The sequence below is a fragment of the Parasteatoda tepidariorum genome, chromosome X2, assembly GCF_043381705.1.
Source record: "Parasteatoda tepidariorum isolate YZ-2023 chromosome X2, CAS_Ptep_4.0, whole genome shotgun sequence".
Lineage (NCBI taxonomy): Eukaryota > Metazoa > Arthropoda > Arachnida > Araneae > Theridiidae > Parasteatoda > Parasteatoda tepidariorum.
In genome coordinates this window covers 30,640,490-30,651,857 of record NC_092215.1, presented here as the reverse complement: position 1 = coordinate 30,651,857, position 11,368 = coordinate 30,640,490, and the positions used below count along the sequence as shown (strand labels likewise).

Below are 11,368 nucleotides of genomic sequence, written 5' to 3'. Positions count from 1 at the left end.
ACCCTACTCAACCATAAGAGGATTATATATTTTTTGACTTCCACTGAAAACATTTATGATATCGTTATACCTCTTTTAATACTTATAATGGTAATTCCTTATACGTTACAACTCATGCAGCACTTCTTAACATCTCGTATCCGGAAATAAAGTTGGGTATCAAATTAATTTCTAATGGCAGACAGAATTATTTCTAAAAAAATTTAAAATTACATAATATACCTGAACTATTTGAAATTACTTAGATCAATAATTCCTTTGTCAAAATGTTTTTTTCGTCACGCAGTTATCTACAAAAACAAGTAACTTGTAGTATTGTACTCGAGAAATTGAAAATTAAAGCACCATAGAATTTTTTCCTGCGAAAATTGTTTCTGCCACGTGGCACCTTTTTTAATTTATTATTACTATTTTATCCAAACAGCATTTTAAATTTAAATCAGTATTAAAATTTATTATTTAAAAATAGCATTTTCGACAAAACAAAACAATTCAGTTTAAAATACTTTTTTTAATAATTTTTTTAAACCATACAGTTTTCTGCCTCTTTAATATTCCTCAAAATTTATCAATTAAATAAAGAAATAAGTAAAAAACATTATTTTTGAAATTTTGGTGCTCCTCGAATGTGTGAAAAAAAAAGTTTAATCATAGTAATTTGGTGTTCTTCAATTTAAATTTAATTTTAAAAAATGATATTTAAAGGAGGGAAACATTCTAGATATTAACCATTTTGCCGTCTCTATGAAGAGCCCCTTAAGACTAGCAGCCTTCTGCTTTAACCATGTCACTTGTCGCTGGATAATATATATAGAATATAGTAACACTTTAAAAGTGAATAAGCCCTTTTTTTTCTTCTTTTTTTTGAAAACTGTTATAAAATGTATAGGCATGTATTTATAAGACTTACGAAAAAAAACGAACAGTTTTCCTGAAATTAAAAGCATGAAAAATACTTCACTTTCTAAACTTGTTATACTTCGTCAGCTTATTAAAAAAAAATTCTAAACTTTAATGCATTGAAAATGTAATTCTCTTTATAAAATATTAAGTTAAAAATAGTTTTTGAGGTTAAAAGAAAATTCTGGCAAAGTAAGAAGTATAATGTTACTTCCCAAAACATATTATTAAAATTTTAATTCTACGATAGAACGCTAGTGCTTTAGACAAATTAAAGTAACAGCGAAAAGTTAAATCAACTTATTCAATCGTATGATGTTCCTTTAGTTTTCAGCAGAAACGAGCTACCTCCTTCACAGATGGTTTTCTTCTTTTATTTCTCAGTAGATTCAAGAAACATAATTTTTCTTCTTTAGGGAAAGCTTCTGATACTTAGAATGGAAAAATATGAACGTATTAACTAGGGTGCCAATTTAAATTGTCGGGAACAAAAACCAAATTTATTTTTAACTTTTGTCTATAATGGAGATGACTTACATTAAGCGCAATCTATGGCATAAAAGTAAATAATTAATAATAATGTAATTAATTGCTTTTCACAGCTACTCGTTAACAATAAAATGTTGATGAAGTATTCCTTAAATGTGATGTAATTGAAATTCACTTGATAATAATAATATTAACTATAATTACAATAATAATAATTATAATAATAATGATTGAAATACATCACATAGAATAAATTAGAGATTGCGTGATTTCTTTTTCTTTTATTCACCTCAAATGCTTATTACTTTTTTTCTCCCCTTTATATAAATAAGCCGCAAAAAATAGTGTTATAATTTCAAATGAATCAGTGAAATAATGAATGATTTAGTGAATAATTTCAGTGAAATAATTTCAAATACAGTACTGAAGAGTTGGTGCGTACGAGTAAAAATTAAAGATATTTTCTCGTATGCGATTTAATATTAATATTTTAAAGAAAAAACTTCATTTCTATATTGCAAATGATAATCTTAAATTATAATTATGAGTATCAATTTTTTTCCCAGTAATGATACCTTATTATGTGAATCGAAATTATTTACAGTGGTGATTTATAAAATATATCCTATTATTTTAAGTGAAGTTAAATCCCTTTTATTGATCTAAAAAGGAAAACAAATGTAAAATAATAATGTATTATAATGAGCATCGACTACTGATGAGCAAAATGAAAGAGAATTTTTGAAAAATTTCCTACCAGAGAGAATCGGAGAATATTTCTGTTCCGGAGAATATTTCCAGGGATAATTATTTTCTTCCCATTGTGCAGCTCTAGCGTAAATAAAGCGTAAAAAAAGTACTCTACCTTCCTGAAAATCCGGTTTATTTCCGTGAGTAAACCGGGTTTTTTCTACCCCATGCAGCTTTATTTTTGATTTATTAAAGATATCCAAAAAGGTATTACGGCATCGTGTACGCTATGCGTTCACTACTCTCCTGCAATTTAGATCGAAGGGCAGATGATGCTATGCATTGGATTCATCTTTGATACCTCCGGGGAGATTTCATTGGATTCATTGGAGAAAGTGCTGTTTGATCAGAAACAACGGGAATAGGGAATTGAGATCTCAACCAAGCAGTGAAAAGAGAAAACATCAAACTAACTGCTCAGCGAGTTTTAATATTTGTATTTTTCAAATATTCACAAGCTCTTTTAAAGTTTTATAAATTTAATCAGATAGCGACGTTTAAATTAAACTGTATCAGAAATTATCAGTAAATAAAATGAGCAATTTGTTTGATTTAGAATATTATTGCTCAGTCAGTTTTTTTAAAAATTATTATTGTATGCAAAATTACTTTGTTTTATACTTGAAATTTTTCTAAATGTTGAAAGATCAGAAAAAGAATAGTCTATAACATATTAGATTGGAGCAGACTTTTTTTGCCGCATGCGCACCTTTCATCCTCGTTTGTTAAAAAATCTGATTGGTGCAATGTTGCCGCACGTATATTTCGTTCAAATGGGTTGGTAGCTAGTCAAGCTTAAGTTAATACCAAGTTTAGATGTTAAAATGGAACAGATATCACTGTTTACTTTTAAGTTTTTCTGAGACTTGGTCTTTGTTTTTGTCCTAATTGAAATATCTGTTAGCTCAACACGTTAATTTCGTTGCGATGTATATATTGTAACACATTTATTAATTTCAAGATCTAAAAGTAGCAGTTGGTGATGAGTTCGCCCTTTTATTCATGCATTATTTACTTGTTTAAAAATCTTAATTCTTGAGACAATTTATTCTTAAAAATTGACTATGATTGAACTAGTTCAATCGCAGCAGTATTCATCCATAAACGAAGGCGAATTGTTCATGTAAATTTATTTTATGAAGATATTTGTTTATTACGACTCTAATGTGGGTTTTTCATTTTACTCCCAATGAACTCGAGAAATTTATTTCAATGTCTTTTGCGGTTTAATAAAGCTCTTTAGTAGCCCATGGCTAGTAGTTTTCTTCAAAAATGATTTATTAATTAGCGTCGAACCTTTTTCTGAATAAATCTGTAGTAAGTGGTGATCTTTATTTGAATGAATAATTTTCTTTATTTATTAATTGAATGAGGAATCCTGAATGCTAAGTGATGTAGTACTTTTGAATACATTTTCTAGTAATCTATGCATTGAAGTATCTTAAGCATTTAACATTGTGCAGACTATTATCCTTTGATCTAATTGCTAGTAGAAGCAATTTCTTAAGACAATTTTCTTTAAATGAAGACAATTTGTGCTCAGTTCTAAAAATGTCATACTTATTGATGAGAATCCGGAAGTTACAATGAATCAATATTTGTTATTATTTGATACAAAACAAAGATATTCTCCAATTCAATTATCCTATTATCAAACTTACTTCTAATCCTCCTCATGCCATTTGGAAAAAGCAGCAAAAAAGCATCGGGAAAGGTATTTCCCGTATGTGTTACCACAATGGATGCAGAACTTGAATTTGATTTGGATTTAAAAGCTACTGGGCGGGATTTGTTTGATTTAGTTTGTCGAACGATTGGATTAAGGGAAGTATGGTATTTTGGCTTGCAGTATGTTGATAATGAAGGATTTGTGGCATGGCTAAAATTAGATAAAAGAGTACGAGAGCAAGAAATACATAAAAAAATGCCCGTTAATTTTCTATTTCTTGCTAAATTCTATCCAGAAGACATGGCTGAGGAATTAGTTCAAGAAATTACTCAACATCTCTTTTTTCTGCAAGTTAAACAGGCTGTTTTGAATATGGATATTTATTGCCCTCCAGAAGCATCTGTTTTACTTGCATCATATGCTGTCCAGGCTAAATACGGTGATTATGATGAAGCTTCTTATAAACCAGGAATGCTTGCTAATGAAGATCTTCTTCCACAAAGAGTTATTGATCAGTATCAGATGACTCCTGAAATGTGGGAAGAACGTATTAAAATCTGGTATGAAGATCATAAAGGTATGACTCGTGATGAAGCAGAATTAGAGTATTTAAAAATTGCACAAGATTTAGATATGTATGGTGTGAACTATTTTCCAATTTGTAATAAAAAAGAAAGTGAATTATGGTTGGGAGTTACTGCTTTAGGGTTAAATATTTATGAAAGGACAAACAAACTATCTCCTAAAATAACATTTCCATGGAGTGAAATTCGAAATATCTCATTTGATAATAAAAAATTTACAATAAAGTTAGTCGATAGAAGTTCCCCTTCCTTTCAGTTCTATTCTTCGAAAATACGAATGAATAAACTGATACTCGATCTTTGTATAGGGAATCATGATCTTTTTATGTGTCGACGTAAACCTGATTCAATGGAAATTCAACAAATGAAAGCTCAAGCCAGAGAAGAAAAAGTTCGTAGGCAAATAGAAAGAAATAAACTTGCTCGAGAGAAGCAACTGCGAGAAGAAATTGAAAAAGAAAAAGCAGATTTAGAGCAGCGAATGATGCAATATCAAGAAGAAGCTAGAGTTGCTCTTGAGGCTCTTAGAAGATCTGAAGAGACTGCTGAATTATTGGCAGAGAAAGCTCGTATAGCAGAAGAAGAAGCTATGCTATTAACGCAAAAAGCTTCTGATGCTGAGGCTGAAATACAACGCATTAAAATTAGTGCCATAAAGACGGAAGAAGAGAAAAAATTAATGGAAAAGAAAGCGCATGAAGCTGAACTTTTAGCTACGAAAATGGTGCAAGAATCTGAACGTCGAGCCAAAGAAGCAGAGAAACTTAAAGAAGAGCTTATTAAAGCTCAATTGTCAGAAAAAGATGCCAAAGAAAAACTGCAAGAAATATTTAAGGGTAGTTATTCTAAACCTTATATATCTAATATGCCTGTTGAGGTCCTAAATATTGTGCCACGACAGTATTCAGAACTTGATACTGACCATAATATGACTAGTGATAATAATACTGTTAATTATGATCTTATTGGAGATCACGAAATGGAAAAACTCACTCAAGAAATTGAAAAAGAAAGAGTTGAATACTTGGAAAAGAGTAAACATTTGCAAGAACAGTTATTAGAGCTTAAAACAGAAATAGAAGTCTTGAAAGTTGAAGATAATATTACTTCTCTTGATCATATATATGAAGATAACGCTCGTATTGGAGAAAATAAATATTCAACTTTAAGAAGAACAAAGTCTGGTTCTACCAAAACACGTGTAGCCTTTTTTGAGGAGTTATAAGTGCATTAAGATATAATTTAGGTAAAAATTTAAAGCAAAGTGTTATAGTTAATCCTTGTTGACATTTTATAATGTTATCAGTGTTGAAGTTTTACAATATTACCTTCAGTGCCAGAAAAATGCCTGTAAATAATTAGACATATTAACTATATATACAGAGTTACTATTTTTGTGACATGTTTTAAAGAATATATTTATACCAAATATATCAAAGTGATTTATAAAAAAAATAAACTAGTATTGAATTTAATTTCAAAATGCTTTGTTTGAATCTCATCGCTTGCTTATAATTCTTGATACACTTGTTTTAATTTTTTTTAGCTACTTAAAACTTGTTAAGAACTAAGTCTATGAAAAAAAATACAGTCTTTGAAACTTTGATTGATACATATAAGTAGGTTCCTGATTTGTTGTGTAATTTATGTCTGAGTAGAGTGATCTTAATGTTTTGTTTCTTTGTGATTGCTTTGTCCTTCTTTATGCTATTGTTCTTCGGGTGAAATACCATGTCATGAAAATTTAAAGTTTAGTCATTAATTTATTAAGAGGATTTATTTATTTAGTATTCCTTTGTAATTAATTAGCATTTTAAGTTATTTCTTTATACCAAAGCATATAAAAATATTTTTATTTAGTGTATTACCTTTTAAATTTCTTTTTTTTAAATAGTTTTTATCATTTATAGGTTCAGTCCTTACCTCTATAATATGTTTTAAGCATAATAGTTTATTTTACCCATACAGAAATTTTTTTTTAAACATAATAGCTTTTTTTTTAAGCATAAGTTTTTTTTTACCCATACATAATAGCTTTTTTTAAGCATAATAGTTATATTATAGATTTCATTTCTTTAATAGAAATAGTATTTTTATGTACTATACATTTTACATTTATTTCTTTACTAGTAAGTTAATTACAATTAGTATGTATTATTTTTTAAATTATTTCTTTAATAGTTTTATTTTAATATTTCTAGGTTAAGCCTTTCAGCCCCATTAATGTCTAAGTGCATAGTTTTAACATTAATGTTTTAGCATTGATAGTTTTTAAGTAAATAATTAACATAATTTTTGTTAGCAATGAATAATTTTAATTTACTTTTATTCATGAATTATTTATTTAAACTATCATTTTAAAAGTTCCATATGCAATCTCATTTAGTTATGGGCAAGTTAATTTAGTATGGAGTTTTATCAGTGTGTTTTAGCACTGATAATTTTAAGCACCTTATTTTACTGAATTTTTTCAGCAATAAATAATTTTAATTGACAAATTTCATTATTAAATTTTTATGAATGTTTATTTTAAAAAAATGTTTCTTTTCACTTTTAAAAGTGGGCGAGTTCTGTAACAGGAAACTTCTGGAGCATGCTTCACATTGTTAAAAGGAGGAGGAATTTGTATAACATTTGTTGAATGCCAGAGTTTGGGGCTATCTGCCTTTCTTTTTATATAAAGAATTATTTAGGGTTGAATAGAATATAAATGACTTCTATTTGTCATGAAATATATCATTTTGTACTGACTATATTTTAAATAATTTTTTCATTGAAATAAAAATAGATTATCTAATTAGTGCAACTGGCATAAACTGGTTGAATTAGATGCTGTGAGAGTAAGTTTCTGAAAATGATTAGAATATTATCATTTGTTAAGTTTTTATCTCAACTGTTTTTTTTTAGAATTATTTTAAATTTTGAAAAAATAACTAAGAAATAATTATAGTGTAATGAATAAGTCAGAAACTACTGTTAAAGAAGTTGGCAGTTGGATAAATGTCTACATCTGTATTGTTGAAGTGATTCAGGGTGCACTTCACTAGCTTTGTTGAATAGAACTCGCCCATTCATTTAAATAGATTTTTTATTTATAATAATAGAATGTTTATAAGTATACTTGTTTACTGAATATTATGTTTCACATATTTATGCAGTATTAAATTAGTGTAACCTGTGTAAGTTGATTACTTGTGAGAAAAAATATCTGGTTCACTTATTAAGGAGGATATATTATTCCACCTATTTTTTACTATTATGGTACCTTTTCTTTTTCTTGCTGTTAATTCCTACTTTTTCTTATTTTTCAAAACCTTTATTATTTTATCGTTTTTACTTCAATAACTTTTACAGCTTTTACAAATTAAGGGTGTGATTTAAGATCAAGTATTATATTGCATATTTTTACAGATTGATGAGTTGGGAAAAAGCAGATTTTAACTTCCTTTACAATGAGTCTTTTATGTTTTTCGTTTCTTATTTTATTTTTTGAATTTTGTATTATCAGTAATATAAAACGTTTAGTTGAAATGCTGCGGATGGGACTGGGTGGCAAAGACTACTTGTGACGGCCTTACTTGTGAGTGCTCTGATAGAATTAGAATGCAATAATCACTTTGATTATGTCTTGTTCTAATGTCATTAATCATTTTGCATTAAAGTGGGTATCTCGAATACTTTAATTTTAGAATTATGAAATTTGTTAAGTTTCTTTGTTTTTTCATTTCAACAAATTTTTTCTTCTGAGATTCCAATTTTTTTCCCGTCTAATCCCCTATTTTTCTTAGTATTTTCTAAAAAAGTCAGCTGCTGTCATTATCGACCACTTCTGTAAACACTTTAATTTTAGAATTATTGAATTCGTCAAGTTTCTTCATTTCTTGAGTTTTTTCATTTTATGTGACTTTTTTTTCTTCTGACAGTCCTATTCTTTTTTGTCTAACCCACCTATTATTTTTCGTATTTTCTGAAAAAATTAGCTGCAATCACTATCATTAAGATCAACTTAATCAGGTGATCAACATACTGCGGTAGTCAACTTAACAGGTTTCACTAAATTTCAGTTGGCTAATTCTTATAAAACTTTGAAATTAAAAATTTGGTTTTATTTTGAGCAATGACTTATAAAAAATGTAATTGATTTTTTGAATATTGAGTGTTTATTTTTATTACCAAAGTTTGCCATTTTTAATTATGTTTCTGTTTGCAAAATTTTACAAGATAACTTTTTCAACAATAAGTCATTGTGTCATTTTACATTTTTAATAAATTTTGCAGTGATAAATTATTTCTATGGATTACATTCACTAGTGAAAATTTTACAAAAAATATTTGGTTATTGCATTTTACATTAACACTTTTTCAGTAATTGCAGAGATGCCAACTGCTCCGGACACGCCAAAATAATGAAAAAAACGGTAGATAATTACAAGTAAATTTTGCAAATATTTGTCTATTTTTGCTTGCTTTTTAAAAGGTATAGCATGACATAAGTACTATAAAGTGGTGAATTACATATGAGCCAATGAATTGCTTAGAAATAGTGGTGGATAAAAATCTAAATTAAACTTAGTAAACCATAAACCAAGAATCACATTTGATAAGCTACCACTTTAATATATATATTTGCTGTCCGGAGCAAGTTGGCATCTCTGTAATTGTAGTGAATTATTTTTACCTTTCATGAATTAATAGTTGAATAATAAATGAAATATCTGTGAAAATATCTGCTTTTACTTGCTACAATAATATTTTATTTGCAGTTGCTATCTTGTTATAACTGCTCTTTTTGTTACCTTTGATAACTTCTGTTAATTGTTAATCTATTGGTTCAAATTTGCACAAAAATTGAATAACTGAAAAAAAAGTCTGTTACACTGAAAAGCAGCTAGATCCTACATTGAATCCAGTTGTTCAGAACAGACAAAGAATTAATTAATTTGTAGTAAATGTATGTATTGAAAATCATATGTGTTTTTCTTTTTGTTAAAATATTTTTTACTGCTGACACAATGAAACGGTAAATATAATTTCTAAATTTGGATGATGCAAAAATAGTTTTTTTCATTTTATTTAAATTTTGTATTAAATGTTACGATTGAAATTTTCAATCCTAAAAGAATTTAATAAAATTTGATCAAAGTATGCTGTTATTGAACTATGTAGTATTAGTTCTTTTAAACAATGTGATTTCTTCATTTATTGGCACTCTACACTAGTGGTTATTTATAACACAAAAAAACTTGGACATTATAAGATAAGTTTACTATTTATAGTATCTCAGTGCAAAACTTGATTCGATTATAAATGAGACTGAATCACCTTATTAGGTGTTTCAGTCGTCAGAGGTTAATTTTCATGTATGCTAGTATTATGATTAAGTATGCAATTGTTGTCCCTGATAGAGATGAGTTTTGGCTTGCTGTTGGAGGTCCATATCTGAAGAATTTTAATCCACCTTAGCCCACCTGAGATACATAGGATTTATTTAACATTTTTTGTGTTTTTGCTTACATTTTTTATTTTAAAGATGTAGTAAAACTGCAAAATATAAATCAAGTTATCAGTTCTGTTAGTATTTAGTTTACAATTCTATTACTACTCATGAAGTCTATTCACATGTTTTTCTCATTTTTTTTTTTAAATTGAAATTTATATTTAATCTTTATTTTTGTAATTAAAGTTTATATTTTAGTTGCACATGTAATATTTAATAAAAAATGTTAATTTCAAAATGGATTATTAGGTCATGAAATCAAAGTAATTTGTAAAAGTAATTGGTTGTATTTATTATGCAATGTATTAAAGTTATTAGTTTAATAACAAGTATAGATAATAGAAAATGTCTGTGTATTGTACGATTTTCATCAAAAAATTTCTGAACTGATAATATGAACTACTTTTAGCGTGAACAAGTTTTCTATCCCCCTTCAAGCTGATGTTAACAAGGTTTGACATTCTTTATTCCTATAGTTTGTTGATTTGTGATTGATTATCAAATTAACTTTTTTTACATAACTAAAAATGTCATCTTAATATTAGAATTAGCATTTGAAATCAACTAACATGTTTTGCATCATCCAAATATATCAGCTTAAGTTTAATTTTATCTTTTTATACGGAGCCTCAAGGATTTTAAATTGTTAACTTTTTATTTTCAGTTCAAAAAGAACTATTACAGTGAGAACTATTGTAATTTACATTATTTTCCAAGTAATTAATTTTAATTGTATTAGAGTTGTTAAATAAAAGTGTTATAATTTTATTGTTAAAAAGTTCTTTGAAATAGGTATCAGTTTTATTTTTGTCTTAGCAAAAGTTATTAGCTTCTGGACTATTGATACAAAAATGTCGAAGTTTTTCTTCAATTCTTTTTAAGGTAACATAAAGTTCCCAAGCTTTTGAGGTTGATGGGTAGTGGGTTAAATTTATATTGTTATTTTGTTGTGTATATAGGTATTTTTTATGCTTTTTAATGGTTTATAGCAGGGCTCGAGGAAACTCAGAAATTTTACTCGTCCCCGAGGACGGCTTGTCCAACAATGTATCCATCCTCCTTTGAAACTAACCCAATAGCTTCTAAATAAATATAAATATAATTCTCATATTTATTACAAACATTTCTATAAATTGCACAATGAATTAGTAGTTACTAGGATTACATTATACGGTAATAAAAGAATTAAGGGGATTTCTAGATTAGAGGGTCATTTTAGAAGTGAGGCGCTAGACTCTAGTAAGATAACGAAAATTGAAAATGTATCACGAACATTAGCAGGAAAATGGCCGTCCGCACGGATGACGAATTCGAGAAATTTGTTATCCGTGGGGAATTTTTGACCGCCGAAGACGAGCGGACGGCTGGTTTTTTGAGCCCTGGTTTATAAAATATATTTTCATATAGAGCACTCACAATTTTATTAACATAATATTGTGTCTTGAAGAGGGAATCATAGAAATTTACAAATAACAGGTA

General features: G+C 27.8%; 1 protein-coding gene across 1 annotated transcript; it reads left to right on the top strand.

Moving 5' to 3' along the window:
• The first annotated feature begins 2,757 nt into the window (after positions 1-2,757).
• LOC107440915 (merlin) lies at positions 2,758-10,657 on the top strand. The gene is made up of 2 exons (XM_016054000.3): positions 2,758-9,724; positions 9,805-10,657. The coding sequence occupies exon 1, from the start codon at positions 3,815-3,817 to the stop codon at positions 5,615-5,617; it is 1,803 nt and encodes a 600-aa protein (XP_015909486.1). The 5' UTR covers positions 2,758-3,814; the 3' UTR covers positions 5,618-9,724; positions 9,805-10,657.
• The last annotated feature ends 711 nt before the right edge of the window (positions 10,658-11,368 follow it).

What these genes read in the sequence shown, in the direction of transcription:
- LOC107440915 (XM_016054000.3), top strand. Translation starts at nt 3,815, where the DNA reads ATGCCATTTGGAAAAAGCAGCAAAAAAGCATCGGGAAAGGTATTTCCC.